General features: G+C 54.9%; 2 protein-coding genes across 3 annotated transcripts in view; one reads left to right on the top strand and one right to left on the bottom strand.

The window, feature by feature from the left end:
• The window catches only part of PAPLN (papilin, proteoglycan like sulfated glycoprotein), a 34,292-nt gene extending 8,810 nt beyond the window's left edge, over nucleotides 1–25,482 (top strand). The window contains exons 6-27 of the mRNA XM_020285672.2: nucleotides 1,526–1,656; nucleotides 2,433–2,556; nucleotides 2,987–3,067; nucleotides 3,164–3,336; nucleotides 3,474–3,597; nucleotides 4,065–4,191; nucleotides 5,087–5,294; nucleotides 5,752–5,934; nucleotides 6,123–6,264; nucleotides 10,651–10,731; nucleotides 10,918–11,170; nucleotides 12,274–12,400; nucleotides 12,731–12,884; nucleotides 13,573–14,026; nucleotides 14,860–14,997; nucleotides 15,453–15,577; nucleotides 15,836–15,989; nucleotides 16,560–16,697; nucleotides 17,370–17,497; nucleotides 17,592–17,700; nucleotides 20,115–20,281; nucleotides 25,027–25,482. Coding sequence (XP_020141261.2) covers nucleotides 1,526–1,656; nucleotides 2,433–2,556; nucleotides 2,987–3,067; nucleotides 3,164–3,336; nucleotides 3,474–3,597; nucleotides 4,065–4,191; nucleotides 5,087–5,294; nucleotides 5,752–5,934; nucleotides 6,123–6,264; nucleotides 10,651–10,731; nucleotides 10,918–11,170; nucleotides 12,274–12,400; nucleotides 12,731–12,884; nucleotides 13,573–14,026; nucleotides 14,860–14,997; nucleotides 15,453–15,577; nucleotides 15,836–15,989; nucleotides 16,560–16,697; nucleotides 17,370–17,497; nucleotides 17,592–17,700; nucleotides 20,115–20,281; nucleotides 25,027–25,202 — 3,497 coding nt within the window. The 3' untranslated portion in view covers nucleotides 25,203–25,482. The remainder of the gene's footprint in view (nucleotides 1–1,525; nucleotides 1,657–2,432; nucleotides 2,557–2,986; nucleotides 3,068–3,163; nucleotides 3,337–3,473; nucleotides 3,598–4,064; nucleotides 4,192–5,086; nucleotides 5,295–5,751; nucleotides 5,935–6,122; nucleotides 6,265–10,650; nucleotides 10,732–10,917; nucleotides 11,171–12,273; nucleotides 12,401–12,730; nucleotides 12,885–13,572; nucleotides 14,027–14,859; nucleotides 14,998–15,452; nucleotides 15,578–15,835; nucleotides 15,990–16,559; nucleotides 16,698–17,369; nucleotides 17,498–17,591; nucleotides 17,701–20,114; nucleotides 20,282–25,026) is intronic.
• NUMB (NUMB endocytic adaptor protein) overlaps nucleotides 20,137–26,936 on the bottom strand; it is a 186,566-nt gene continuing 179,766 nt past the window's right edge. The window contains exons 14-15 of one of the 2 annotated variants that reach the window (XM_012741306.3): nucleotides 26,258–26,304; nucleotides 20,137–20,225 (exon numbers count right to left, since the gene is read on the bottom strand). In XM_012741306.3, coding sequence (XP_012596760.1) covers nucleotides 20,211–20,225; nucleotides 26,258–26,304 — 62 coding nt within the window. In that variant the 3' untranslated portion in view covers nucleotides 20,137–20,210. Of the gene's footprint in view, nucleotides 20,226–25,569; nucleotides 26,305–26,936 lie in introns of those variants that run through there. The other variant, XM_012741282.3, reaches the window with a different exon arrangement.

The following is a 26,936-nucleotide window of genomic DNA, read 5'->3' as shown; positions in this document are numbered from 1 at the left end:
CACCAACACGCGTGGAAGTAAAGGGCCTTAGATGAGTCAGAAGATAGACGTTAGGTCAGGATTCGCTGCTCGCTGCAGAGGCCCCTGGAAACGGCAGGGGCTCTGAATCAGTGAGCGCTACCGTCCTGTGTGCCTTCGTCCCCGGAGGGTCTGGGCCTCGGTGGGGGCCTTTGGCATTCAGTCCTCCTCTGGACCCCGAGATCTGCCTGTGTTAGAAATCGCTGAACGGCAGGGTGAGGTGGCTCGTGCCTGTATAATCCTCGCACTCTGGGAGGATCGCTTGAGCTCAGGAGTTCGAGACCAGCCTGAGTAAGAGTGAGACCCCTTCTATACCAAAAATAGAAAAAATTAGCCGGGCATGGTGGCGCATGCCTGTAGTCCCAGCTACTCAGGAGGCTGAGGCAGGAGGATCGCTTGAGACCAGGAATTGGAGGTTGCAGTGAACTATGAAGATGCCACTGCATTCTACCCAGGGTGACAAGAATAAGATCCTGTCTCAAACAAAACAAAACAAAACAAAAAAATTAAAGTATTATTCACATTCCAGAAAAATTGGAACACAGAGGTCTAAAAAGAGCGGTAGGTCTAAAAAGGTCTAAAAACAGTGGTAGAAGATGCCTTCCTTGTTATGGAGATGATTATGATGCTGTTTGCACTTTCTGGCTGTTTAAACAAGGAGCACATATATAGATAAAAATTAAAATAAAAAATTACACTCACCCTGCCTCTTTCACAGGATCACAGCATTTCATTCCAACCCTTTTCACATTACTTTCTCTTATATACGTACGTATTTGTAATTATTACATATCACCATTTTGCATTCTGGATTATAAGCATCTTCCCACATCTTCACAGTCATCATTTTTAACTGCATGGTCCACATGCATAGTATTCTGTTCATAATTTAAAGAGCAGCCCGTTGTTAACACTGAGCCACTGACTGGGCGTGGTGGCTTACACCTTTAATCCTAGCACTCTGGGAGGCCGAGGTGGGAGGATCGCTCCAGTTCAGGAGTTCGAAACCAGCCTGAGCAAGAGCGAAACCCCATCTCTACTAAAAATATGAAGAAATTAAATGGCCAACTACAAATATATAGAAAAAATTAGCCAGGCACGGTGGCATATGCCTGTAGTCCCAGCTACTTGGGAGGCTGAGACAGGAGGATTGCTTGAGCCCGGGAGATTGAGGTTGCTGTGAGCTAGGCTGACGCCACAGCACTCTAGCCTGGGCAACAGAGTGAGACTCTGTCTCAAAAACAAAACAAAACAAAAACCTGAGACATTATAAGTAAGGCTGAGGTAGACCTCTGTTGAGTGTGTCACTTTTTCTCTTTCTGGGATTTTCTTTTACTTGACCCTAGAGGAGCAGCAGCAGGTTCAGGGGAACGTCCTTTCTCCCCGGTATGGGAGTGGGGATCTGTGCCCCTCGGGCTGCTTCCCTGGCGCCAGGACAGGCTTTGGGCCCTGGGCAGGGGCCTCGTGGACCCTTGAGATCAAAGCCTTCCCCTCTTGTCCACACCAGCCCCAAACAAGTGTGAGCTGAACTGCATTCCCAAGGGGGAGAACTTCTACTACAAGCACAGGGAGGCTGTGGTCGACGGGACCCCCTGTGAGCCTGGCAGGCGGGACGTCTGCGTGGACGGCAGGTGTCGGGTAAGTTGTGTCCAGCACTGTCCCCCTCCTGCTGGCTGGGGACTTAGTGTGGGTGTCTCCCTGCCCAGCACCAGCAGGGCCAGGTGGCTGTCGTAAGCTCAGTGTCTTCTCAAGTTACCAGGACACTAAGCCTAGATCCTAGAGTGCCTTGCAGCCATCACAGGTGCTCTGTGACGCCCTTGCCTTTGTCCTTTGAGAACACTATCCCCACCCAGACAAGCCTGTGGGTGGCATGTTACAGAAACCCAGCTAAAACTGAATCCAGAAAAAACAAACGTTGAGGGATGGCCATAGGTACTGAACGATGATCTGGAAAGTCTCTCCTCTGTCTCCGAGTCAGGGTCAGGTAGGCTTTTGCTGTGAGTCGTGAGGGCGGCTCTGGGCTTCTGCTGTGCCAGCCTGACAACTCCCAGGGCCTCGTTCCCGGGAGTTCCAGCAACCCGGAGTTGCCTCTGGCTTGGCTTGGGGCTCACCCTGAGCTTGCCTGAACCCACATTCGGGGAGCTCCATCCACGTTCTATGGGAGAGAGGTGGCCCCAAAGGAAAACAGGGTGTAGTTACCAGAGAGATGGGGAGACAGGAGCAGAACAGGCAAACAAATATATCGTCAGCCACAGGCCAGATCCAAGGCTTACGCGGCCACTCCGAGCTTGCGACTGACTGTGTGACGCCTGATCACCCTGTCCTGCCGGGGCTGCGCAGGCGCTGGAGTTAGGACAGGCTGCCTGGGGCCTGGATCCTGGTATGTCCGTGACGTCACCTATGACTCCCGGCAGGTTGTCGGCTGTGACTACCAGCTAGACTCGTCCAAGCAGGAGGACAAGTGTCTGCAGTGTGGGGGTGACGGCATGACCTGCTTCCCTGTCACAGGCACCTTTGATGCCAATGACCTCAGCAGAGGTGGGGGCCCCCATGAGGACAGCACACAACAGGGTCTATTGCCTGCCCCTTCCTTGCCTGTCTCCCCTTCTGGCTGAGGCTCCGGGCCAAGTGGCCTCATGCCACCCAGAGGGTGTGTCTGGCTCAGGTCCTGTCTAAAAGCCCCCTGTGGTCTCAGGGTGGAGGCCATGCTCTTTAGTTAGGACCCTTGCCCGCTAGTCTGGTCTAACCTCATCCTGCCGCCACCTGATGTCCCTCTGTCTGCTCCGCATGTCTGAGCCTTCCCGTCCCTCTGGCCTTCATAAAGCTGTTCCCTCTGCTAGGAACACTGGTCCCCAAGCCCGGGCCCTGCCGGTCTCCTGCTTGTCCTCCCTGGCCCCAAGCTGTGCTGCCCACACTCACGCCCACAGGGATTGCTCAGCACCCCGACGCCCCCTCTCTGCCCCGCCAGGCTACAACCAGATCCTCGTTGTCCCCATGGGGGCCACCAGCATCCGCATAGAGGAGGTCGCTGCCAGCAGGAATTTCCTGGGTGAGAGCGGCGGGCGGGTCCTGGTGGGTTTGGGGCTGTGGGGGTGGCGTGCTCCCACCCTCCCCAGCTGACTAGGGCCGTCTCACCCGTGCACAGCGGTAAAGAATGTTCAAGGGGAATACTACCTCAACGGACACTGGACCATCGAGGCAGCTGGGGCCCTGCCAGCGGCCAGCACCATCCTGCAGTACGAGCGGGGCTCTGAGGGGGACCTGGCCCCTGAGCGGCTGCGTGCCCGGGGCCCCACCTCGGAGCCCCTGGTCATCGAGGTGAGCTGGGCCGTGGGGGGAGAGAACCAGTGGGGGGCCCATGGGCCCCGGAGCCACCAGGCCCTGCGCACAGGCTGAGGCTGGGCAGGGGTGGGGGTGCCCTGGCAGCAGACCTCCAAGAGGACCCTCCGTGGCAGCTCCTCAGCCAGGAGCTCAACCCCGGCGTGCACTACGAGTACTACCTGCCCCTGCGCACCCCCGGTCCCGGCCCCCGCTGGAGCCATGGCTCCTGGAGCGACTGCAGCGCCCCGTGTGGCGGAGGTGAGGGTGCAGACGGCTCAGGTGGGGGAGTGGGCCAGGTGCCACGGTCAAAGCGGGGCAGGCCACGGCCCTTATTCAAGCAGTCTTTGGGGCAGACTGACAAGTAGGTGAGAAATCTGTATGTTGTAGGATCCTCTGGGGGAAGACCCTGGGATCTGGGAGCTCCACCAGGGCCTGAGCTAGGAGAACTGGGAGGCTTCCCAGAGGCAGTGGCATCTCCCAGGAGACAGTACCCCACTGGGGGTGCAGGCCAGGCCTGCAGCCGGGACCAGGTGTCAGCATGGCTCTATCACTCACAGCTAAAAGTGTTTGAGCCTCAGTTTCCTCATCTGCAAATTGGGGATGATGATGGCACCTGCCTCAGGGGGTCATTTGAGACTTAATTGAGATGACCTGTGGGATGCGTCCAGGATGGCACCTGGCCCAGAGAACGCACTTGGCGTTTGGTGAACGTTGCCTCCGCTCAGGTCACCAGTCCCGCCTGGTGTTCTGCGCCGTCGACAACGAGGCCTACCCCGACCACGTGTGCCAGCGCGAGCCCCGGCCGGCTGACCGCCGTTCCTGCAACCTGCACCCGTGCCCGCTGACCAAGCGGTGAGGCCTCATCAGCCCCTGCACCCCGGGAGGCCCGGGAGCTTGGGTGGGAAGGGAAGAACAAAGAGGGCGGGTGGCCCTGGGCTCCCCACACCTGTGGCCAGGGGTCGGGGTGGCAGCTGTCACTGCGGGAGGCAGTGAAGGGCCTGAGCATGAGGTCTAGGGGGCCATTCTCTCTGTGTGTGGATGAAGTACTCAGAATGACCAAGCTGGTGGCAGGAGGGTCAGGGAAGGTACCAGAGGTCCCCATCTGTCCCAGCTAGTCCCACCAGCAAGAGGCTTGGCTGGTCAGGTGCCGAGGGGTGGGCCAGGGTCAGGCCAAAGGGCCTGTTGGCATTGGCAACGCCTTTGTTCGTGCACAAAGGACCTCTTACCTGCACCGGCCCGGAGCGTGGCGCCTTGCTGGGGCCCAGCGTGTGTGTGGGACCAGGTAATCCACGGGCTAGGGGCTCCCCGCAGGGCTGCTGCTGTTCTGCCCCCACTGGGCCTCGGTGGCAGCTGGCCTCAGGGGATGGTGGCGGGCTTGGCTTTGCATGGTGTGGCTGGGACCGCCCTTTCCTCCGGGCCTTGCACCGGGCAGGGCTGCTCCAGGCACAGGTGAGCACAGCCCCTCAGGAGACACTCTGCTAAGGCCAGACCCGGAGGGAATGGGGTCTGCCTGGGGAGACGGGACGTGGTGAGAAGAGGGGGTACTGGGCGAGGACAGCACAGCGGGGGAGCAGCTGGCACTGTGGAGAGGACGCAGGGAGGGCCGGGGACTTTGTGCAGGCCCGATGTTCAGGGAACAGGCCAGGCGGGGGCCTCGGGCCCCTCCTGTGTGGGGCTGATTGATGCCCCCTCGGGCTGGGCTTCCGCTCCTCCTGGGCCGGCCTCACCCAATCCCCACTCCTGCCAGCTGGAGGACAGGGCCGTGGACTCCCTGCTCGGCCTCCTGCGGGGGCGGCTCCCAGTCCCGCTCCGTCTACTGCATCTCGTCTGACGGGGACAGCATCCAGGAGGCTGCCGAAGAGGCCGAGTGTGCTGGCCTGCCCGGGAAGCCCCCTGCCACGCGGGCTTGCAACCTGCAGCGCTGCTCGGCCTGGAGCCCAGAGCCCTGGGGAGAGGTGAGGCCGCTGGCTTGGACGGGCTCGGGCTTTGTCCTCTGCTGTGGAAACTGAGATCCTGGGGGGCCCAGTGACCGACCAGGTCGTCTTGGAATCTGTGGCCAAGGCTGAGGCCAGAAGCAGGTACCTGCATCCTGGTCTTTGGGTGCTTTCTCCCCCTCTGGGATCCCAGGGCAGGGCGGGAAGAAGCTGGCTGTGTCGTCTGGGGCCAGCGGGGGGCCGGCAGTGTCTGGGAGTGCTAGCTGGTGCAACTGTGTACGTTCAAGCTATGAACGAGGGGACATGGAGAACACCCCTGTCTGTTGTCAGCAGCCATGGTTCAGCCTATGTGACCCCAGGGGAGTGACTCAGCCTCTCTGGGCCTGGGAGGAGGTCTTGGGCAGTAGGGTGCTGCCCACCTCCATGCAGGGCTCCTCTGGGTGGAGGCGAGCTCTTGCTGACAGCCTGGTCCTTGCAGTGTTCTGTCAGCTGCGGTGCTGGGGTCCGAAGGCGGAGTGTCACTTGCCGAGGTGATGGGGGGTCCCTGCTCCATGCCACGGCGTGCCCCTTGGAGGAGCAGCCCCCGCTCACTGAGCCCTGCGTGCATGAGGACTGTCCCCTCCTCGCTGGCCAGGCCTGGCTCGTTGGCGCCTGGGGTCTGGTGAGTGCCCCGTGCCTGCCGCCCAGCGCTGGGTCCTTGGGTCCCACGTGCAGCTGTCTTTGGATCTGACGCTCTTCACTAGATGCCTTCCCTTCCTTCTCTCCACGTGGGTGCCTTCCCCTCCCTGTCTCCCCGTGGGCACCCCAACCCCAGCCTCAGGGTCTCTCTCTCCCACTTATGGGCCTCAGTGCTCCAAGAGCTGCAGCTCGGGCACTCGGAGGAGACAGGTCGTCTGTGCCGTCGGGCCGCCCGGCCGCTGTGGGAGCCTGCAGCCCTCGAAGCCCGCAGAGGTGGAGCCCTGCAACACGCAGCCCTGCCACCTGCCCCAGGGTAAGAACAGGAGGGGCAGGGAGAGGAGCCTGGGGCCACCTCTCCCCCACTCACTGACAACCCAGCAGCCTGCACCTGGTCAGCCGCCGGGACCAACGCTCCCCTCGTCTCCACCCACGACACCCTTGCCAGCCAGAGAGGTTGTGTGCAACCTCGAGAGCCAGGCCCGTTTCTTCCACTCAGAAGTAGCATCTTCCTCTTGGCCCCACCCCTCACGGCATGTCTTTTCTGTGTCACTTGGATTGTATATGGCTAGTTAGACCTACTAGCTAGGCGTTTGAGGGCTGGGTCCCTGACATCCTTATTCCTCCTTATACTCCCTGCAGAATTTACCTTGCATGGGCAGGTACTGGGGAAATGTTTGTTGAGTGACTGAGTGACTGCGTGCAGAGGGAGAAAGGAGGTCCAGGAAGGCTTGTGCTCACACACTGCTTCTGCCACGGTCTCCTCCGCCCCTCATCCCCATCCTACTGGGAAAGGAGGCCTCCCAGGCACGAGGACCTGCAGGAGAATGGGCAGGGAGGCTGCCTTGCTTGGTGTGAGCAGGGGACGTTGAGGAAGGGCGCGGGATGTGCCTGGACTGGGGGCGGCGGAGGGCTGGCCTTCTGAGGCTGCAGAGAGGTGTGTCTGGCCTTGATGTGCTAGTGAGAGGGACTCTGTGAGCTGTAGGGACCCCGAGGTGAGGGAGGGCAGGATTCCAATCGAGGCACGTGGCAGGGTGGCAAAGAACCGGGGGGCTTGGAGTCAGCAGCAGACTGAGTTCGTTCAAATGCGCTCACTCCACTGCCGACCGTGTGGCCTGGGCGGGTGCCTCCTGTCTGATCCCCAGTTTGCCCATCTGTACAATCAGTTATTAATAAAAAAAAAAAAGAGTGACTTTTAGCTAGGTGCGGTGGCACACGCCTGTAGTCCCAGCTACATGGGAGGCTGAGGCAAAGGGATCGCTTGAGCCCAGGAGTTTGAGGCTGCAGTGAGCTATGATCATGCCACTAAGTCTAGCCAGGGCAAGAGAGCAAGACCTTGTCAAAAAAAAAAAAAAAAAAAAAAGTGACTTTCTACGTGTGTGGAATAAAGTGACTTTCTGAGCACATGGAGTGTGCAGGGAAAACACAAGGTGGACAGTGGTGGTGGCGAGGCTGTGCGGGGAAGCCTGGCCCTGTGCCCTCCCAGTGGCTCTGGCGCTGCCCCGGCCTGGCCTCACACTCGGCAGCAGGGCGGACCCTGGACTCCGGGGTCCAGCTCTGGGCAGAGCCGCTCTGCTCCCCTGGGCCCTGGGTGCCTTCAGGTCCTGAGCCTGCCCCAGGGACAGGTAGGATTCAGATAGAAAGGAGGGAAAAGAAAAGAGAGTTTCAGGCCAGGCTGAGTTGTAAAAGCAAAAACTTTTATCACTATTCTTTTTCTTTTCTAACATATCTATTTTCTCCTTTTTAATTGATATGTGATCATTGTACATGTTTATGGGGGTATATGTGATATTTGATACATGCATAGAATGTATTAATTTGTAAAATTTAGGATATCCATCACTTCAGACATTCATCATTTCTCTGTGTTGGGATTATTTCAACTCCTTGAGCTATTTTGAAATATACAATATATTGTTAACTATAGCTGCCCTACTATGCTATTGAACACGAGAACTCATTCCTGTCTAACTACATGTTTGTACCCATTATCCAACCTCTCTCCATCTTCCCCCGGCCCCTGCCAGGCCCTGGTAACCGCTATTCCACTCCCCACCCCCGGGGTCCACTTTTCTACCTCCCACGTGCGGGTGATGAGTGAGAACACGCAGTCTGTGTCCTCTGGGCCTGGCGTATTGCCATATGGCCTCCAGTTCCATCTGCTGCTGCACATGACAGGATTTCATTCTGTTTAGTGGCTGAACAGTATTCCGTTGTGTGCAGACACCACATTCTCCTTATGCGTTTATCCACTGACCGACACTCGCGCTGGTTCCATGTCTTGGCTGTCGTGCGTGGTGCTGCAGTAAACATCCGGGTCTCCCTTTGATAAGACTGATTTCCTTTCCTTTGGATGAATATCCAATAGTAGGATTGGTGTTTGTATAGTAGTTTTTTTTTTTGTTTTTTTTTTTTTTGAGAAACCTCCATACTGTTTTCTATAATGACTCTACTAATTTACATTCCCAGGAACCGTGTATGAAAGTTCCCTTTTCTTCTGTATCCTCACCCGGCATTTGTTACTGTTTGTCTTTTTGATAACAGCCATTCTAACTGGGGTAAGATGGTATCTCATTGTGGCATTGTGGTTTTGATTTGCATTTCCCTAATGATCAGTGAGGTTGAGCATTTTTTCACATATCTGTTAGCCATTTGTATGTTGTCTTTTGAGAAATGATTACTCATGTCCTTTGACCACTTTTTTTTTTTTTTTTTTTTGAGACAAGCATCTCGCTGTGTTGTCCGGGCTAGAGTGCCGTGGTGTCAGCCTAGCTCACAGCAGCCTCAGACTGCTGGGCTCAAGCAATCCTCCTGCCTCAGCCTCCCGAGTAGCTGGGAATACAGGCATGTGCCATCATGCCTGGCTAATTTAAAAATTTTTTTTTTTTTTTTTTTTGTTGAGAACAAGGTCTTTGCTTTGTTGCCCAGTCTGGTTGCAAACTCCTGGTCTCGGGCAATTCTCTCACCTTGGCTTCCCAACATGCTAGGATTATGGGCATGAACCCTTTGCTTATTTTTTAGTGGGATGATTTGTATTTTTGCTGCTGTTTGAGTTCTTTGCATATCCTAGACATTAGTCTTTGTTTCTAATTTTATTTAGGTCTTTTCTCTGTTTTTCTTGTTCTGTTTATCAATTTTTAGAAAATATTTTTCATAAACCGACCAGGGCAGGCTTGTCCTCAAGCCCCTTAATGGTACATGGGTGACAGTGGTACTTGGATGGTGCATGTGGGTGGCGGTGGCAGTGGCTGCTGTTCTTGTAATTTATAAGAGTGATGTATGCTCGTTGTGGAAAATTTGGAGAAATTAGAAGAGAAACCTGAAGAAATGGAAGAGAGGAGTCACACAAGGTGGTGGAGCCAGATGGCGGGACAGGCTTGGCAGAGGTGCTTTATGCTTGAGGTGACAAGGGACAGTAGGCGGAAATGGCCAGGCTGGGGACTGAGTGCAGGGCCAGGGGAATGTGGGCTTGTCGGTGGGAGTTGACAGATCTGGGAAGAGTCCGAATCACGCCTGTCCCAGGTTTGGGCTCCTGTGAAGAAATAAAATGAAGATGTCACTACATATCTTTTGGAGTCTTCAGCCCTTAATTACTATTTTTCATATTCCCCAGGACTGGCAAGATGTAGTCCGTGTAGGAATGAAATAGTCATTTATTGTATTCTTTATAACTTGTATGAATCAAGTATAGTCATAGTAATATGCTTGTTGTGGAAAATTTGAAAGACATTAACAAATAGAAGGAAAGGATACCCTCTTCCCCTGAAGAACTCAGAAACTTTATGAGCATTTTAGGGTGTGTCCTGCAAGTTTCCCCTTATGTATCATTTTTTTAAAAATTCTGTTGTTCTGATTTTTTCTATTCGGTTTTCTACATTTTTTTTTTTTTTAATTGGCGATGAAACAGGGTCTTGCTCTGTCACCCAGGCTGGAGTGCAGTGGTATAATCATAGCTTACTGCAGCCTCCAACTCCTGAGCTCAAGGGATCCTCTTGCCTCAGCCTCCTGAATAGCTGGGACTACAGGCGCGTGCCACTACGCATGGCTAATTTATTTTTATTTTTTGTACAGATAGGGTCTTACAGTGTTGCCCAGGCTGGTCTCAAACTCCTGGGCTCAAGCAATTCTCCCACCTTGATCTCCCAAAGTGCTGGAATTACAGGTGTGAGCCACTGCACCCAGCCTTATTCTGTCTTTTTGATTATTATAGACATCCTAGTGGGTGTGAAGTGGTATCTCATTATGGTTTTGATGTATTTCACTAATAGGTTTTATTTTCCTAATGATTAATGATGTTGAAAATCTTTTCATGTGCTTTTTGGCCATTTGTATATCTTTGGAGAAATATTTATGTTCTTTGCCCATTTTTTAATGGATTTCTTTTTATCAATACAATAAGAAATGTATATACCATATTTTGTTTTGTGTGGCTGGGATCATAACATAGATGTTAACTCTATACGTGGCACTTCTTCTTGCTGTACGTGTAACCTTAGCATTTTCTATGTGACTATAAGACTCTTCTGAAATGTGGCCAGGTGTTCACGAAATCACAGGTCCTGCTCCTTTTCCCTGGTGCTGTTCCGGGTCTGGGGGTCCTGCCTGAGCAGTGGGGTGGGAGCACCTGGGCAGGGCTGGCCACCACTCGGGCCCATGCTCTCTCCTTCCCTCCGCGTCCCCACGGCTGCCTGGCTCCCTGCAGAGGTCCCCAGTACCCAGGACGTGCACACCCCGCTTGGTGATCCCTGGACACCTGTGAGCCCTCGGGAGCCCCCTGCCTCAGGTGAGAAGCTCGGTCGCAGCCCCTACCCAGGGCCCCAGCATCTTGGGATGGTCCCTGGAGGTGGAGGTCAAGGGCGGGTGCAATGATGGCCGAGGGGAGAGTGGTCTGGGGAGATGGACGTGGTACGACGTGGACGTGGATGGAGCAGGCTGGATGCATCGTATGTATTTTGCTTCCTCTTTCTAGACTCCAGAGGCCAGTGGTGGGCAGCCCAGGAGCACCCCTCAGCCCGGGGAGACCCCAGGGGAGACCGGGGTTCCCCCCTGTCGGCCCCGGGCCCGGCCCCAGCTCTGCAGCAGTCCCTGCTCCGACAGCGCCCCCAGTCCGGCTCGGGGCCCCATGACTGCAGACGCAGCCCCCACGGCTGCTGCCCCGACGGCCACACGGCGTCTCTCGGGCCGCAGTGGCAAGGCTGCCCTGCCTCGTGTCAGCAGAGCAGGTGGGTGCTGGAGGCTGCTCTTCCTCCTCCCCAGGGTAGCAAGGGCAGGCGGGCGGGTGATGGGCTGGGGAAGGCGTAGGGCAGGTCACGGAGCTCAGGACAAGGATTGCTGGGCGTCTCTGGGCTGCCCTGTCGGTGAGCTCTCAGGACTAGGCTCCTCTCGCTGAGCTCCGTGATGTGCCGAGTGGAGACAAGCCCCTGCCTTCTCCACAGAAGTCAGCATGTCGATTCTAGCTCTCCGATCTAACCCAGGCTCGGGGGAGCCAGCATAAACGCTGGACAGAGGCTGACCAGTCCCTAGCAATCTTCCCAACAGCCCCACCCAGTCCAGCCTTGCAGAGGGGGCCTGAGCCATCCCACCCCCACCACGTGCCCTCCCTGTGGCTCTCCTTCCATGGCCTGCCCTGGACGCCTCTCTGGCATGTGCCCTCAGAGACTGGGGTGCTAAGGGCCCAGGCCTGTGGCCGGCAGCCTGGGGGGAGGATTCCCAGTTCAGCCACTTACCAGCTATGTGCTTGGTGACTTGGGGCAAGTTACTTAACCTCTCTGATTTTCTTCTTCTGAAAATGAGGAACAATGACAACTGCTGGATGGTGTTATTGTGAGGATGAGATCAGAGTGCCTGGCACGTAGAAGGTGCTTTGATACAATCCTTCACCTGGCTCCCAGCACCAGGTGGATGTGAAATAAATGGGCTCTTTGAACTCCCTTTTCTCCTGTCTCCCATCTGCTGCTATTTTGTAAAATCTCCCTGGGGAGCTGATATCTGGGCAGACTCAGATGAGTTCCCTGTTGGCGTGTGGTGGGACGTGTGAGTGAGGACCTGTCGACTTTGGGGCACAGCCTCTGCTCATCGTGCCACCGTTGGTCTCCCTGGTGGCTGCTGCATGTTGGTGGACGTGGACAGAGACTGGGGCACACAGAGTGATGTCCCTGTGTGCAGGCACATGTCCTCGCCCACCTGGGTCTCACCCCTGATCAGCGCCCAGTGCAAGGAGTCCCAGAGCTTGGGTCCTGGGGTGCTGGAGGCTCAGGCACGGGGGTCCCTGGAGGGGTGGGGGCCGGGGCCGGGCAGTAAGGGAGGCCATGTGGTGTCTGCCTAGGTACGGGTGCTGCCCGGACGGGGTGTCTGTCGCTGAGGGGCCCCACCATGCTGGCTGCTCAAGGTCTTACGGTGGAGGCAGTGACAACGCGGGGAGCAGGCCAGGGTCGAGGGCAGTGGCTTCCACAGTGAGTGTGTGACTTCCGTGAGGGGGGGGGCAGGATTCCAGCCCTGGCCTGCTCAGTGTCACTGTGACCCCAGATCTCTGCAGCTTTAGCCTCGGAGAAAGCAGGTCCCTGCCGGCCTGGGTCATCCTTTCGAGAGCTCAGGGCTTCCATGATGGGCCTGGGCTGGAGCTGGGGGTTCTCCTGGCTCTGCCCCCCCCCCCCATGGGGGCGTGCACCTTGGCCTTGCAGTTCTGCCCCTTCCCTCTTCCTGCCATGCTTCCCCAGGCAGCCCAAAGTCCCCACCAGGAGCCAGACCTGGAGCTGACTTCCTAATCCTGGGACTCCCCCTAGGTCCCCAGCACACACCGGCCCCAGGCCCAGCAGAGCGAGCAGGAGCCCAGTGAGCCCAGTGAGTGCCGGGGCTCCCGGTTCGGCTGTTGCTATGACCACGGGGCCTCTGCGGCAGGGCCCCTGGGGGAAGGCTGCGTGGGCCTGCCCAGCTCTGGTGAGTGCATGGTGCTGGTGGTTCCCACACCCAGCAGGCGTCTGGCTGCTGTGGGAGCTGGGGACAGTTGCAGGGTAGGAGGCTAAGGAGGAGGAAGGCCCGTCCTCTCCCCTCCTAAGGCGGAGCCCATGCAGAGTGGTCAGTGCCAGGATGGACAGGGGCGGGGCCCCAACCCTAGGATGTGTGTGGGCCAGCAGGGACTGTCACGGGACCGTCACGGGGACCTCACAAGCCAGGCTAGGGCTGGTGATCAGGGCTCTGCAGGAGGCTGGGCAGCCGGGCCGCAGCTGTGGTCCCGTCTGAGTGCAGAGAGATGAAGCAGGACATGCTGGCGGGGAGTGGGGAGGTGGGTGCAGAGGCATCTTTGTAGGCAGGGCTGGGCTCTGGGCTCCCCAAGTGCACTCTGGGGGGGACCGTGGCAGGGAGGGGCAGGGGCTGAGGGGCCTGGCAGCCCTGGCCCGAGCACTGTGGTTTGGTGGGTGGAGGCTGCTGTGGACCCAGCCTGGGTAGCTCTGGGCAGTGGCCAGACTCTGGTGGAAGGTCCTGTGCCCCAGGCCCAGGTGAGGGGCCGGGCAGTGGGCACACATGCTCTGTGAACAGGGGAGGGCCCGGCTGCTGAGGCCGAGGTGGAATTGGGTGCAGCTTTGTTACGAGCACCTCGGTGATGTGTATCCCGCCCCGCCCGCAGCCTACCCTGTGCGCTGCCTGCTGCCCAGCGCCCACGGCCCCTGCGCGGACTGGGCCGCCCGCTGGTACTTCATTGCCTCCGTGGGCCGGTGTAACCGCTTCTGGTACGGCGGCTGCCACGGCAACGCCAACAACTTCGCCTCGGAGCAGGAGTGCATGAGCAGCTGCCGTCCCCGGCCTGGGGCCTCTGGCCAGAGCACGGGTGCGGATGGTGGTGGCAGCAGTCCTGGCGGCCAGCAGGAGCTCAGCCGGCACGGGACGGGGCCCACAGTCCAGAGAAAGCCCGTGCCTTCTGGCAGCCCCTGGTGGCGAGACCAAGAGCCTGGGCCAGGGGCAGCCCCCCGTGCCCCCGCCTTTGGAGAACAGCTGTGGGGCCAGGAGCTTGGGCCCAGGGCCCCGGGACAGGACGGGGATGCCGGATGGCCAGCGTCCCCCTCGCACAGCTCCTCCTACAGGTGAGGCCTGCCGTCCCCAGGTAGAGGCGATAGGATGCCAGGCCAGGGGCGAGCCAGCCTATTGGAGCCAAAACCCTGAAGTCACCAGCCCTCCTCTCCTCCCTTAACTTCTGCTCCCAGGCAGCCCTGCCTGGGCCTTGCGGCCTGCGTTGTCCAGATGGGGAAGACGAGGCTTCAGACGTAGGGCTTGTCCGGGGTCTAATAGACATCTGTGGACAGTGGCTCCCGGGTTCTCCGTCAGGTCTTGCCAGTGTACCCCACAGCCCATCTAGCTGGAAAAGCTAACCAGCTTCGAAACCTTTGGCATGTCACCCAGCTTCTCTAAGTCTCAGTTTCTTGCCCTGTCAATGGTGACATCATCTGCCGCCCTGTGTATCTTGCAGGTTTGGGGTGGGTTCCATTTGTTATTACTCTCGGGGCTGCGTCCTACTAATGAGGGATTTGGGAAGATTAAAGACAAAATTAAAAGGTTTAACTTCCCCAGGGGTCTAGCGTGTAGTTTAGTCCCTGTAGCCCCACATGAATCTGGTATGTGCTGTTCCTCCCCAGCTCCTCCACCTGTCCCCTGGGCTCGGTGCCAGTGCCGACCTTGTTGCTGTCTCCAGAGCGGCTCGAGGTGGCGATGCCTGGGGTGTGGCGGGCGGAAAGCTTGAGGAGGGCGGATTCCTGAGTCCGAGGCTGCTGGAGCTTGGCCTCCCTTGCGACCCTCTGGCTCCGAGAGTAACTGTGACAAGATGGGCACCAAGCCATCTGTCGTGGGACACACCACTTGGGGATGGTCCTGGTCCTGCCACTCGTGCCAGCAGGTAGCTCTTTACCTCCCACCTCTCCAGGGTTAGCTTGGCAAGCTCAGAGCCCACCCTGGTGCAGGCGGCCCCGGGGCAGTTGGTGCGGCTCCTCTGTCCAGAGGACACCTCCCCAGAACCCCAGGCTGGGTGGCAGAAAGATGGCCAGCCCATCTCCTCTGACAGGTGTGTATGACGGCCTCCTCCTTCCTCCGACAGGTGTGACAGCCTCCCCCTCTTCCTCCCCTCCTCTGACCAGTGTGTGTGACAGCCCTCCCCCATCTGACAGGTGTGTGTGTGGCAGCCCTCCCCCCATATGACAAGTGTGTGTGTGGCAGCCCTCCTCCCATCTGACAAGTGTGTATGTGGCAGCCCTCCTCCCATCTGACAAGTGTGTGTGTGTGGCAGCCCTCCCCCCATCTGACAGGTGTGTGTGTGGCAGCCCTCCCCCCATCTGACAGGAGTATGCGTGTGTGGCAGCCCTTCCTTGCAACAGCTTCCCTAGTGTCCCCTGGGGTGGGAGATGAGTGGGCACGGAGCGCTCTGGGGGCACTGCGGTCCCGGCAGGAGCACTGGGGCCTGAGAGAAGACCATTGTTGCCCTCAGGCTCCCAGAGCCCATGTCTCCCCGACCCCATTCAGGCACAAGCTGCAGTCCGATGGCTCCCTAGTCATCCACCCGCTGCGGGCAGAGGATGCGGGCACCTACAGCTGTGGCAGCACCAGGCCAGGCCGTGACTCCCAGAAGATCCAGCTTCGAGTCCTAGGTCTCCCTGCCCCATCCCCTGCTGGATTCTCACAGGCCCTAGAGTAGAAGGGACAGGATAGGGGGCCTGAGAGGCTGGGCTGCCCCACACTAGTGGGGCCTAGGGTGCTTCTTTGGGTCAACTTCCCCTGGAGGCAGGGGCAGCCCCGTGGTCCTCATTTCTTCACACATTTCCAGCTGGCCTTGCCTCATGGCCCAGCCTTCCCTCCACTCCCTTCTCCCCAGAGCTCACCCCTTGCTTCTCCTGGCCTCACGACAGGGGGTGACATGGCCGTGCTGTCTGAGGCTGAGCCGAGGCACTTCCCTCACACCCGAGACCCAGCCCAGGGCCACAGTCCTCAGGACTCAGGCGTAGGGAGGGATGCTGGGCGCCTGGGGGCTGTCCCCTCCTCACACCTGCGGCCCACAACCAGGTAACAGTCAGCAATGCCATCCTGCTCTCGGCTGCTCCCCACCTGAGGGCCAGGGTGGATGGGATCGGATTGGTGGGTAAGAGGAGGGGAAGGCGTGTGCTGTGGCCAGGCCTTGCGGGCCCCTGCTCGGGTCTTCTGGGGGAGCAGCTGGGAACGGTGCAGCTCCACATGGCCGGGTACTTGGGACTGGGAACTGAGTGGAGGGAGAGCTTCAGAGCTAGAGGGTGGAGATGGCTTCTTGGAGGAGGGTGTGGCGCTGGCCTTGAGGGGATGGTTCCACTTACAGGGTGGGTGTGCCCACGTCAAGGAGCTAGAGGCAAATGTGCAGGGCGGGGAGGAGACACAGAGACGCTGGGTGCTGGGTGCGTCTGGCCACCCATGCGTGTGCGGAGGGAGCCTTAGGCTTCACCCCAGGTAGTTATTGATGGGGTCCTAACCAGAGCAAGGCGGTGACTTTAGGAAGCTGAATCTGGCTGGAGGGGGAGAAGGGCCCTGAGGCTGTGCAGGGGTCCCCATGGGCACAGGGGGCAGCAAAGGGGCCCCTCATGCTGGGGGCTGTTTGTTCTGCAGGCTGCGTCTGGACCGGAACCAGCCCGGGGTGGTGGACGCCAGTCCAGGCCAGCGGATCCGGCTGACCTGCCGTGCTGAAGGCTTCCCGCCCCCAGCCATCGAGTGGCAGAGAGATGGGCAGCCCGTTTCTTCTCCCAGGTTCATTCCACTGCCCCTTCCCCAGGCCCATCCCATCTGATTTGAAGGCCAGCAGGGAAGACAGCTGCTAGCCCGTCAGCCCTAGCAGGACACAGGGGCTCTTGAGAGATGGAGCTGCCAGCCAAGGGCTCCTTAGGCAGGTCCTGTCCAGAGCGCGGTTAGTGGACAGAAACCAGAGGCCGGCTAGAAGAGGTGACAGCTGGAGGAGGAAGTGGGGTCAGGAACGTTTTGGGTTGTGATCATGATCACTAATGTTTGCTGAGTGCATACTGAGCTTGTTCTCCATCCCATGATCTGCAAAAGAGCCCTACTGGGGTAGGTGCTATTCTTTCCCCCATTTTACACACAGAAGCTTAATATCACAACCTGCTTATAAGTGATAGAACCAGGATTTGAGCCTACTAAATGAACATAGCAAAGATCAGAAACCAGGGAACCCGAAATGACTTTATTGTTAGGCTTAAAAGCCAGACATTTTCAAAGAAAGTGGCAGCAGCTGGACAGCGTAAGGGGCCTCTGGCCAGACCTACTGCACAGTAGGGGCTGCTCAGCCTCTCGCAGGTACTGGAGGCCTGTCCTCTCCTCCCCTCCCCGCCCCGTGCAGGGAGGGGGGCTTAGCGGGAGGGAAAGCTCCCCTTGGGCTGGAGCCAACTGACTGTGCTTGGTCCCCAGACACCAGCTGCAGCCTGATGGCTCTCTGGTCATCACCCAAGTGGCTGTGGATGATGGCGGCTTCTATACCTGTGTCGCTTTCAACGGGCAGGACCGAGACCAGCTATGGGTCCAGCTCAGAGTTCTGGGTAAGGTGGCAGTCCTGAGTGGCCTTTGAAGTCAGGTAGCATGGGTGGGGCAGGATCTGTATAGCAGCTGACGGTGTCTTCTCCTTGTGCCCAGGGGAGCTGATGATCACAGGGATGCCCCCTACTATGACGGTGCCGGAGGGGGACACTGCCAGGCTGCTGTGTGTGGTGCCAGGAGAAAGTGTGAACATTAGGTGGTCCAGGTAAAGGCTCTATTCCAGGCAGTGCCTGCCCCCAGGCCCTCAAAACCTCAGGTGGGGGTGTCCACCTTTCTGCCAAGGATGTCACTGTCACCACTGCTCCTACCTCCCTTCTTCCACTCCTGCCTCCAGGCCTGGTGCCAGGGGAGAGGGCTGTAGTACCCTTATCCCTACAGGAAGAAGCCCTGTGGGGCCATGTGCTTTCTGTTGGTTGGGCTACAACTGGGTCTCCTAACCTTAGCACCACAGATGTTTTGGACCAGATGTGTTTTGGCTGTTGGAGGCTGTGCTGTACGTGGCAGGATGTTTAGTCGCATCCAGAACATCTACCCACTAGATGCCAATAGCGCTCCCCCAAGTCCTGACTGCTAAAAATCTCTCCAGACATGGCAAAATCTCCCTGGGATTGAGAACCACTGGGCTACACTCAGCTATGGAGACTTTAGTGATATTTTACCCCAGATCAGTTGATCTTTTATTTGTCCATTCATTCAGCAGGCAATTTTTGCCCCTTCCCTCCCTAGAATGTATGATGCTGGGCTAGGTTCTGGGCATCCTGGGGCCATCTGGGCCCTAGGGCACTGCCAGGCAGGAGATGGCCCAGTGTCCTAGGAGCTGCAGGTGCTGTCTGTGCAGAGGAGTGTGAGGCTGCTTCAGGTCCTGAGAGTCAAGGAAAGGTGGCCAAGGAGGTGACTTTGAATGGGTCTTAATGGCTGAGGAGGGGGAAGGATGTTCTTGGTGGAGGAAGCAGCAATGCTGTGCCAAAGGCGGGCCCTCAGGAGAGAATGCCAGGATGGGATGGGCCTGAGTGCTGGTGGGGAGATGATGTGGCCGTGAGCCGGGGGAAGGAGGGCGTGGTGCTGGGGGTTTCCCAGCTGGAGTGCTCAGTCCAGCCCCTCCCGGTCAGATCCCCTCAGGCCCATTTCTTCACCTTGACCTTCTCTGGATCTTCCCAGCAGCAAACATGGTCAGGACTCCCTCCATTCTTCAAAACAAAACACAAAATAAAAAATACCTTCCTCCAGATCTGCATGTCCCTGTAGCCCCTGTGCTTTCATTGTCTCCCCGTCACAGCGTGGCTGTCCTTGTTGGCTGCCTCCAACCCGTTCACCTCCCCAGTCGCTCCCCCGCCCTGCAGTGGGGCCTCATGTCATACCCTGCTCTAGGACGCTGCCCCGGCCAAGGCTACTGATTGCCTCCCTGTTTGCAACTCCACTGGACACAGCTCAGTGCTTATGTGACCTGTCGTGTTCTTCTGCTGACCACTTGCTCCTTCTTCAAAGACTCCCCTCCCTTCGTTCCAGGAAGCCACTGTCTTCTGCTGTGCCTCAAGGTCTGTCCTCTGTCTTTGGTTTGTCCCACTCTGTGACTTCACCATGAACAACCCTGTAGATATGCACCTTCCAGGACCATCTGTGCTGATTCTACCCACATCTGAGTCCAGACTCTCTTGAGCTCTGGACCTCAAATCTGGCACCCTCAGATATCTCACAGGCACCCCAAGTTTGAACTGGTGGAAAACAACTTCACCATTCACCCTGACTGCTGCCCTGTATCTCCCGAAGTTGGAGGGGCACCACCATCACCCAGCGACCCAAGCTAGAAACCTGGGTCATTCTTGATTTCTTCCTTTCTTCCACCTCCCCCGTCTGACCTTCACCCAAGTCCTTTTATTTTACTCCCTGTATCATCTTCCCTCTGTTTACCACGGCAGCAGCCACTTACCTGGTGGCTCTGCTTGCAGGCTTTGCCCCTCTCACCCAACGCTGCAGTCTGCGCGAACCTTTCCAAGTGCTGTGTCGGTCCCTGCTTAGACGCCCCCACTACCCTCAGGAGCCAGCCCAAACCTGAGCCAGCCCCAGACCGTGCTGACTGGCTCTCCTGTGTCCACTTCACCCCTCGCTCCCTTCTCCTTGCTCTGGCTGTGTCCTTCCTCCATGTTCCCTGTCCCTCTCTCCATGGGCCAGCTGCTGCCGGGCCACCTCCACTCAGGGCTCAGCCACTGTCCTCAGGGAAGGCTCCCCTAAATGCCCGCACCACCCCGTGCCCTGGAGGTGGGGAGCGCGTTTCTGTCTGTTCATCCAGCACAGGGCCTGGCACTGAATGGCTGCTTGAAAGACCTTTGTCAATGAAAAGCCAGAGTGGAATTCCTTTGTGGATAGGAGGCAAACTTACAATAACTTAGATCAATGTGCTTAGTTCGTGTGAGTTCACCTCACTTGTATTATTTTGCTTTGATAATGTTTCCATCTTTTTTGGTGGACCTGTCCCATCTCCACCTCGAGATGAGGGTCCCGTTTGCCCTCAAGGGGGGCAGTTGACTCTGGAATGCACTTTACCTCCTCGCTGTCTCCGGGGCCTCCTGGAGCCTGAGGACGGGGTCCAGGATGGCTCTCCCAGTGTCCTCTCCCCTCCAGGAACGGGCTGCCTGTGCAGGCCGATGGCCACCGTGTCCACCAGTCCCCAGACGGTACGCTGCTGATCCACAACTTGCGGGCCAGGGACGAGGGCTCCTACACATGCAGCGCCTACCGGGGGAGCCAGGCAGTGAGCCGGAGCACCGAGGTGAAGGTGGTCTTGCCTGGTAAGAAAGGCCCATCTCCAGGGTGGGAAGGCATCCCCCTCAGGGCATTTGCTTGTTCTCAAAGGCTGGCTGTGTGTTGTGGGAGTGCAGGTCTGCAGTGCCAGGGACTCTAGTTCAAATCCTGGCTCATCCTGCCAGTTCCTGGTGGTGTGACTTGGGCAAGAGCTCCACTTTCTGGAGTCTCGCTTTCCTCGTCTGTGCAGTGGGACTACTCCACCTGAGAGTGTGGTAGTGAGGATGAGGGAAATAAAGCTGCTGCTGGGCACCTGGTGAGAGCTTAATAGATGTTGAGTACAGTAGTGTCTTTAGACATAATGATTTTGAGAAATATGATTGACTGGAATTTCATCATAAAATTTAAGGCAGACAGACCACTAACACCTGTCCATTCTAATCAGGGTAGCAAAAAGTGGTTCTATGACTGAAAAGTGCCTTCATGGCCACTTGATCATATAACCCAGAAAGGGGCTGGGCGCGGTGGCTCACGCCTGTAATCCTAGCACTCTGGGAGGCCGAGGCGAGAGGATCATTTGAGCTCAGGAGTTTGAGACCAGCCTGAGCAAGAGAGAGACCCCGTGTCTACTCAAAAATAGAAAAAAATAGCTGGGCGTGGTGGCGCATGCCTGTAGTCTCAGCTACTTAGGAGGCTGAGGCAGGAAGATCGCCTGAGCCCAGGAGTTTGAGGTTGCTGTGAGCTAGGCTGTGACACCACGGCACTCAAACCCAGGCAACAGAGTGAGACTCTGTCTCAAAAATTAAGTAAATAAATAAAATAAAATAACCCAGAAAGGGAAGGGCAGAGGTTATCATCACCATTTTACAATGAGACAGGTATTCAGAGAGCTTACTTAAGTGGTGGTTCTACCAGTCACACAGCAAAGTAGTGGCCTAGCTGGGACTAGAACTCAGAACTTTTGACTCTGTATTTAATATATGTATATATATCTTTTTGCTAAACTATTACACCTGTAACTGAGTGGAATTTTACCTGCTTTATTCAGTAATTTGATATTGTAGCCTTATATTCTCCAGGTCCTGCTTTCTGAGTTATATTTCAGCTAATCAAAATGCTGTATTGTAAGATGCATTATTTTTGTACCACCAAGAAAAAAAAATGTTGCCAACTAAATGACATAATGCTAAGACACCATCAGTTAAGATGCAGACCAATTTGAGAAGTGTGAAAATAAGTGCATCTCAGAATTGACGAAACAGACATGGTTTAATGTGCAAACTCTCAAGAGCTCTATGTTCAAATAAGCCAGAGGGAAAGGGGAGCAGCTTTGCCTGCACCCTACCTGCTCTGCCATGTGTCGCCTGTCCTAGTTCACTGTGGGACTGAATAGCAGGGGAATGCCCTGGGCTGAGCTGCCGTTCTCTGCCTGTCTGTATCAGGCCGGATACAGACCTTGGAGAGAGTGCTCCAGGGCCCTTCCCATCCGGTCTGCCTGGCCTTTCACTAGGTCAGGGCTGCAGCACTGCCCCAGGAGCACTGTTAACACTCCGAGGGGTGGGCCTGGCTGGCTCCTGTCTGCTAGGCTGAGGGCAGGGAGTGGTCAGTGCTAGATGCTGAAGGTCTGTGGTTGAGTGTTGCTTTGTGAGTGGGACTGACACGTAGGCCTCCTTTCATGAGTCTCCAGGGCCCAGCCCACTGGGTCTCAGAAACCTGGTGACTAAGTGCATGCCTGCGTGAATGATGGTGTTACCTTGGCGAAAGCAACATGCTGCAGGGACTGTTTTTCACCTCTAATATGTCCAGAAAAGTGATCTTTCCTACATAATAACCAAACCAAGACTTGAGACAAACCAGAATGCAGACTTATTGTGAGAAAGCAAACTGTTAAGAGGATCTGGATATTTGTGTTTGTGATTAGCCATAGAACTAATATATGGGAAACCAAATTATAATCAGAAACTTGCTTGATGCCAAAGGCTGATGGAACCCTTGCTGATGCCTGGTCACCAAGCTGAAGTGGTCTCATGAGACTTGCATCCCAGATGGGACACTCATCAGTCAGGCCACCCTCCTGCCCTCTGCTGTATGAGTGTTGCCAATTTTAGATATTTTGGGGGCACCTTTCCTGATTAGCTGTTCCCCTCCTCTCTATCTATATTCATCCTGACTAGGCTGCAGATTTCTGCTCTTACCTGTTTGTTTTTCATAGGGTCACACAGCATGAGGCTGCCCCTACTTTGCCCTGTCCATGGCTTGGTGGCATATTAGAATTAAAGTGTTAGCATCAGGGTGGGGGCCACAGTTCTCCTGTGAGGACTTCTCAATCCTTTTGTTTAAAAGACTGGGATGAGGGCCGGGCGAGGTGGCTCACGCCTGTAATCCTAGCTCTCTGGGAGGCCGAGGCGGGCGGATTGCTCGAGGTCAGGAGTTCAAAACCAGCCTGAGCAAGAGCAAGACCCCGTCTCTACTATAAATAGAAAGAAATTAATTGGCCAACTGATATATATATGTAAAAAATTAGCCGGGCATGGTGGCACATGCCTGTAGTTCCAGCTACTTGGGAGGCTGAGGCAGTAGGATCGCTTTGAGCCCAGGAGTTTGAGGTTGCTGTGAGCTAGGCTGACGCCACGGCACTCACTCTAGCCTGGACAACAAAGTGAGACTCTGTCTCAAAAAAAAAAAAAAAAAGACTGGGATGAGGAACAGAAAATACTGTAGGGATCAAACACAGGCTGCCATGCACTGTGGCCTAGCCTCATTTCTCAAATAAGAGGGGACTATGCTATGGGGTAACATGACACAGTTAAGCACGCAAATTTTAGCTATGGTTATTATGTGCCTGGGTGCTATTTTAAGGGTCTGATATATCTGAACTCATTTAGTTTTTAGAACATCCCTATGAAGTAGGTGCTATTAATCTCCATTTCTTTTCTTTTTTTTTTTTTTTTTGAGACAGAGTCTGGCTCTGTTGCCCAGGCTAGATTGCCGTGGCATCAGCCTAGCTCACAGCAACCTCAAACTCCTGGATTCAAGCGATCCTGCTGCCTCAGCCTCTGGGGTAGCTGGGACTACAGGCATGTACCACCATGCCCGGCTAATTTTTTATATATATACTTTTAGTTGTCCAGATAATTTTTTTCTATTTTTAGTAGAGACGGGGTCTCGCTCAGGCTGGTCTTGAACTCCTGACCTTGAGGGATCCTCCCGCCTCTGCCTCCCAGAGTGCTAGGATTACAGGCGTGAGCCACCAAACCAGGCTATCTATTTCACACAGGAGGGAAGAGGCATACAGAGTTTAACTTGCCCAGAGTTATTCAGCTGGTAAGTGATAGAACAAGGTTGAGCTTGGGCGGTCTGGCTCCAGAGCTGGCGTGCTTATCCACTACACTGAGCACCTACTTGGTTCAGGGGCTCCACCAGATAAAGTTGATACTGAAGTTATAGATTTTTTAAAACTCTGGTTATAGTGATAAACCATTATAAGGTCACTCACTAGTTAGGAATGGTCTTTTATAGTGGTATTCTGTGAGGGAACAAGGGAAGTGAGGAGAAAGATAAACTCCCTGGTCCCATGGGGTCTGATTTTAGGGAAAGCGCTGCTCAGGCCCAAGCCAAGCTTAGTCATCAGAGACTCTTCCAGAAAGAAGACAGAAGTTAATAGATAAGGGCACTTCAGTCCTAAGCTGAAGCAGTTGAATGAAACTCTTAAACAGGAGTTATAAGATACACAAGCAAGCTCCTAGTAAATTCAGAGGAAGAGGCAACAAGGCTTTGTTCTCAGTATAGTGTTGGAGCTACTGTTAACAACTTTTTCCTATTACCCTAATTTGTATTGCTTTCTTTGGCGGAAGTGGAAAAATTGAAAAGATGAGGAACCAAGTGATTAAGATAAGCTGAGAATATTGAAGGCATAAAACTTTTGGGGCTGAAGGAACCCAGCAGTGAAAGGGAAAAGATAACAGCTTTTGCTAACTCAAAATTTTACTTGGGGCCGGGCGTGGTGGCTCACGCCTGTAATCCTAGCACTCTGGGAGGCCGAGGCGGGCGGATTGCTCGAGGTCAGGAGTTCGAAACCAGCCTGAGCAAGAGCGAGACCCCGTCTCTACTATAAAATAGAAAGAAATTAATTGACCAACTAATATATATAGAAAAAAATTAGCCGGGCATGGTGGCACATCCCTGTAGTCCCAGCTACTTGGGAGGCTGAGGCAGGAGGATCTCTTGAGCACAGGAGTTTGAGGTTGCTGTGAGCTAGGCTAATGCCACGGCACTCACTCTAGCCTGGGTAACAAAGTGAGACTCTGTCTCAAAAAAAAAAAAAAAAAAAAATTTACCTGGGGCTGATCCTACTTGCTCTTCCTTCCAATTCAGAGGCCAAGGCAGTTGTTAGCATTTCAGGACTCAATAGTAAGGGTAGGGAGTTAACTTCAAGAGATGTGTAATTGTCTAGTCCAGGGGTCCTCAAACTTTTTAAACAGGGGGCCAGTTCACTGTCCCTCAGACCATTGGAGGGCCGGACTATAGTTTAAAGGATGCCTGGTCTAGTCAATATTTGGGAGTCTGGGAAGAGCTGTGCACTGGGCTGAGGCCACAATAATGGGAAGATGCTGAAGTGAGGCCTGTGGAAATCAGAGTTTGCAATTCAGGTGTTAAAGGGTTACAGGGTAACTGCACTTTGTTTTGAATCTGGCAGGTACAATGCTGCTTTCCTTTGAAGGAAATAAAATGGCAGGTAAGAATCTTCAGTATAAAAAGGGCTTCACCACTTTTTCTCTCCCCTGTTCTGCAGCACCTGCCACCCAGCCCAGGGACCCTGGCAGGGAGTGCATCGACCAGCCGGAGCTGGCCAATTGTGATTTGATCCTGGAGGCTCAGCTCTGTGGCAATGAGTATTACTTCAGTTTCTGCTGTGCCAGCTGTTCCCGCTTCCAGCCTCATGCTCAGCCCATCTGGCAGCAAGGATGAAGGCTAGCTCCAACCCCAGTTCCAAGACAGTTTTTTGGGCTGGGGAGAAGGGAAGAAGATGGACTCTTGGCCTCTCTTTGGCTGGCAAAGGGAGTTATACTCTGGAGACACTGACCCTTTTGAAAACCCACCCAGTGTCAGCCTCAGCAGTAGCAAGTACTGGCCTTCCTGTGTAGTAGTCATTGGTATTTGTATCTCTGACATAACCATAGCCTCTGGATGAGTTGTCAAAAAAAAGCAATCTGTTTGGATAAGAACCTATACTTTATATCTTCCCTTTATCATTTGTTACACAGAATTGGTTCACTACGTTTTAGTTTTTAAATTATTTTTTAGATACTCTTGTTCTGTTACCTTGGCTAGAGTGCAGTGGCATAATCATAGCTCACTGCAGCCTCAAATTTCTGGGTTCAGGCAATCCTCTTGCCTCAGCCTCCCGAGTAGCTAGGACTACAGGCACACACCACCATGCCCGGCTAATTTTCTATTTTTAGTAGAGACGGGTCTTGCTCTTGCTGCGCCTGGTCTTGAACTCCTGACTTCAAGTGATCCTCCCACCTCGGCCTCCCAAAACGCTGGGATTACAGGCATGAACCACCATGCCGGCCAGTCTACCACATTTTAAAGCAAGCTGTCAGGGCTCTCACTTGATTTAAAGCTGGGCAGGAAGGTGTGTAATGATGTTGAAGTTAACACCTGTCTTATAAGGGGAATGCCAACTCCTGTTGTGTCAGAGAAGTACTCTTTGCTAAACTCTTACCTGTGGTAAAACCGTTCATTGCTCTGGTTTCTCTCACCCTTCTGCAACTACACCCTTCTGTCAACTACAACTCCTGTCTGTACAAATGGTTAACAGCATAACCCTCGTTGGCAAAGTAGAAGATATGTAAGGTCTTGAGTAGGGATTTAGGATGAAAGCCGCAGTTAGCACTATTATCTGAGCATGAAAGAGCTAGAAAAGCTTACTCCATCAGAGAGCTGGACCCTGAAGCCCTTCTGAGACCGACTTGCAAAGCTGGCTGTGAAAGTTCATCTGACACCTGTATGAAACTGACCTCTGTACAGTGACAACGAGAAGCTCCTCTCTTCCTTAAGTAGGAATCTGTGAAGCAAAATGTTTGCCATCAGAGAAAAACCAAGACTATACTAACAATATTACCAGGATGGGGATACTAATGGGAAGGGGTGAGGGCAATGCAGTAACAGGGAAATGGTTTCAGAAATGGTTTGAGTTAGAGGAAATCATTCATCTCTCAGAATTTCTGATTCTTCCATGCTAAAACAAGAGGCATAAATTCAGTGAACTTCCAACTTTCTACAAATCCTCCAGAGGACTGCCTGTATCAAAGGTTATTCTTGGACACAGGAAAAGATGGGCATTACAAGGACAAAGCACTATAAGGTGACTTTTATTACTAACAGTGGCTGGAAAAGAGATAAACTACATCATGGGTGAGTGATACTTCTCAGTCTACCTCTCATTCAAAAAAGAAACATGGGCCAGGGGCAGGTCTTTTTTTCTTTACATTACGAAAACACAGAGGAGTACCTCCTTTCATTTACCATGGCTGGTTTTGCTATAGAAATTGGAAAATAAGGGCCACTTTCTTGGACCCTCCAGTTGAAACCAAATTTTAACCTACTGGCATATATACTTCAGAAGGTAAGTTTGAGGTTAGCTTGCCCTTTGCAGCTTAGTTCTAATAATAGAACTAGCCACAGAATATAAGATTA

This window comes from Microcebus murinus, chromosome 6 (assembly GCF_040939455.1).
Source record: "Microcebus murinus isolate Inina chromosome 6, M.murinus_Inina_mat1.0, whole genome shotgun sequence".
Classification (NCBI taxonomy): Eukaryota; Metazoa; Chordata; class Mammalia; order Primates; family Cheirogaleidae; genus Microcebus; species Microcebus murinus.
This window is presented reverse-complemented; position numbering and strand designations above follow the sequence as displayed.